We start from the raw sequence: 3,547 nt of genomic DNA, 5'->3' as shown, positions 1-3,547 counted from the left end.
TCTTTGCAATCTGAATGCCTCGATCGGAAACCAACCTACCGTGATTTCAATGGATGAATTATTGAAAATAACTTGGCGACGGAATACTTTTATAGCAGTTTTTTTTTTTTTTTTTTTTGCGTATTTGTGGGTACAAAGTATGCTATATTATTATCATTGGTAGTGATCGGGAATTTAAAAATGTTTCGAAGCTGTTTAATGCAAATTATGTGCATCATTTATCAAAATTCAAGCACAATAGTAATACTTCAATAAATTTCTTTCGTTTAAGAAGTCGAAACATCATTATGCTGGTTCAAAATATTTTGACTGTTCCTATAGCGATCAAAATACATGTACTATAAACGTTGTTCGTCTGCGTGGAAAAAAATCTTGCTTTAGAGTGGAAACAGGCACGCCAAAAGGTAAATCCAAAATGTTTATATGTTTTATTGTATATACATGACTGTATTTTGGTGTAAATTGATATAGTCTACATCCTACCTTGTTCAGTTATCATAAATTTTAATTTTATTCGACAAATTATAATTAATAATTAAAACTTTGATTTACAAATTGACCATATCCCTGTCTATGAAATACAGTCTTACATAAAATGTTTTTGATCAATTTTATTTCAACTCAGAAGTTTATAGCTTTTAGCTAAAACGAATATTGTTAGAAGGATATAGTTTCTTTTTGGATAAATAAGGGAAAATGGAATACGTAGAAAAGGCACAGTCATGTAGCTAGCTGCAGCTTGCATCGACCGATAAAGCAGAGTCAGAGGACAGCTTACAACTAATGTTTACCAGTTTTAACCTGAAATCTAGCACTTTCTTAATTTTTTAAAAACTTTGTTATTATACAAACGTTATTTAACTGTGAAAAAATTGGATCGGGTCAAAATTTAATATCTTTAAAAAATTGATATGTTTACATGCCTTGCATTGGTACACTCTCCACGTAATAATTCAATCTGCATATTGATTATTTAGATTATTACATAATTTCTCTTTTGATTATTGATTATCGTATAACTTTTAGACAATTTAAAAAATTCTGTATGTCCAAGTTGCATCAGCCAGATTAACCAAAAACGTATTTCATATTGACCACCAGGTTAAGCCATGGACGCCCCTATGATGTTGATAGTGGCACTCGTGCTGACTATATGTGCATTGGTTTTCCAAATCATCGGTCTGGCAAGCCCATATTGGGTCTACTTGGAAAGTGGACCTGCCAAGGTGTACTCCGGTTTATGGAAGACTTGTACAGAATTACAAGAGACGACAGATTGTAGAGATTTTGACGAGGTGAAAGGTATAAACTTTAATAATATGACAAAATAGCAGAGATAAAGTTGTAGTTGTTTATTTCAGGTCATAGAGCCTTGCCGTTTGTACACATTTTGAAGATACCCAATTCTGACATACAAACAGAGCACTGCTCTAAAATAAGCCCCTATACCTAGTTTAAACCTTCTAGTAAAAAAGCATGAACACACATTGTCGTCTTGACAATTGATAATTGACACTTTTTACGAGTCAATAATAATCGAGCATCGTTCTTTTCTAGAGAAATTCAAATGCAATGCTTCAAAAAGAATTACTGCCATAATTCAGATCATATCGTTTTAAGTTCACCAAGGCAAAATGAAACTGTCGGAGACGGTTCAAAATAAAAGACATCAATATATAAATTATAAATGGCTTTTACTTAACCATATCCCAATGGAAAACACTTCCAATATATGAATTACAAAATTAATGGCCTTTACTTAACCATACCCCCCCCCCTACCGTTTAGTCAAGCACGCTGACATTTTACTATGAAATATGTCATAACAAACACGTCTTATGTAATTCTTATGGTTTATATAAATTAAGTTTCTGTTTTAGATGCCTTGTAAGTCTAGGTAAGAAAACCATGAACTTTTATATGTACAGAAAATTTTGAATTTGAATCACTATTCTTTTCAAATTCAGTACTTACTGATGGAAAATAAAATTGTACACTTATTAAGTACCGAGGATCTCTGACTAAAGTGTTCTGCAAAATAAATGTATTATAACTGAGATATTTCCAATAGGATAGACATCACAAAGAGAAAGGATCTTTCAAGAAGGATGAACTTTTATAAATAAAAAAAAAAGATGTGTAGGTACATGTTTGATGTAGACTAACTTGTTTGGTATTTATACTTTATAAAATATTCATTCGTGACTGATATTCAATCGATATTCAATATAATGTTCCTTCAAAAATTCAAACTATAAAGGTTTTAAAACAACATAAGAGTATTGCTTTTAACATTCTATTTTTTATCTTGTTTATGGATCAATTCAAATACAGCAAGTAAAATAGGTCACATATGACGAAAATTTACATTTTGCTAAAGTGCGAATCAGCTAAATGCAAATGTTTTCTTAATAACACCCAAAAACACAGGACAAATTAATGTTTCGTTATATTGATAGGATGTTTTTTTTGAAAGATAAAAAACCGATTATATGATTCAATTTTTTTTACATTATTGTAGACTGGTTAGAGGCTGTACAAGCTATGAGCATTCTGGGGTTTCTTGTGTTGCTTGTCGCTGTTGTCATGACAATTCTGAAACTATTCGTCATGAAAGACAATAAGCCTGTCCTGTTCGCCGGTATAGGAACATCATTTGCTGGAGGTAAAAAAAAAACAGGATTTGAAATTTTAAAAACGAATAAAACTCGAGAAATATGTAGTGTGATCTAAAATCACTGCATTGAAACCTTTTTCTATCTACATTGCAGGGATCTTCATTTTGATAACAGTTGCAGTCTACGCAGCGAAAACGAATGATCTTTACGATAATTTTGATTTCGACTATCATTTTGCATTTGCCTTCAGTATCATTGCAATGATAACGGCCTTTGCAGCAGGGGGCGTGATGATATTCGGAATGATGAAAGAATGAATTTCAAAAACCTTCAAGGAAGTGTATTTAAGATTAGAAATAACTAAAATATCCAGTGTTTAGAAAGCCTTTGTTAATTTCTTCCGAGAAAATGTTAGTAAACTTGAAAACTTTTATTAATATTCACAAAAATTTTAACAATAAATAGAAAAACCAATTCTGTTTTTTGCAGCTGTTTTTTGCTAAACTAACGTATAGAATAATGATACTAATAATCAGTGTGTGTAACGGTCATTTGTAAACATATATTGATTTACATCTACCGAGTATGATTACCTTTCTCTCTTACGGAATCTTTAGTTAATTCATACCTCTATAGAATCTAACAGGGCTGATATCGACACGCCCAATTTATCGATTGGTCAAAACCTACAGCAACCATTGAAAAATCACTGACTGCACGAAATGATGATATCAGAATCAAATTCCCAAAAGAGACGATTTGGCTGTTTCTTTTGGATAACGTACTGATGTTCATTAACAGTAATTTAGTTAATTTAACTTACTTTTTACAATCCATTTATTAATTTGTTAAAAGAAAGATAAGAAAGATGTAAATTAACATATAAAAAATGAAATGCTTTCTTTGATGATTCATGTGGGTTGTAAAGA

At 31.1% G+C, this 3,547-nt stretch overlaps 1 protein-coding gene across 1 annotated transcript; it reads left to right on the top strand.

Annotated features, from left to right (window-relative positions):
• The first annotated feature begins 249 nt into the window (after nt 1-249).
• LOC128158804 (epithelial membrane protein 2-like) lies at nt 250-3,086 on the top strand. The gene is made up of 4 exons (XM_052821766.1): nt 250-404; nt 1,102-1,302; nt 2,522-2,665; nt 2,772-3,086. Exons 2-4 carry the CDS (start codon nt 1,110-1,112, stop codon nt 2,933-2,935), a joined length of 501 nt encoding a protein of 166 aa, XP_052677726.1. The 5' UTR covers nt 250-404; nt 1,102-1,109; the 3' UTR covers nt 2,936-3,086.
• The last annotated feature ends 461 nt before the right edge of the window (nt 3,087-3,547 follow it).

The sequence above is a fragment of the Crassostrea angulata genome, chromosome 1 (genome assembly GCF_025612915.1).
Source record: "Crassostrea angulata isolate pt1a10 chromosome 1, ASM2561291v2, whole genome shotgun sequence".
Classification (NCBI taxonomy): Eukaryota; Metazoa; Mollusca; class Bivalvia; order Ostreida; family Ostreidae; genus Magallana; species Magallana angulata.
This window is presented reverse-complemented; position numbering and strand designations above follow the sequence as displayed.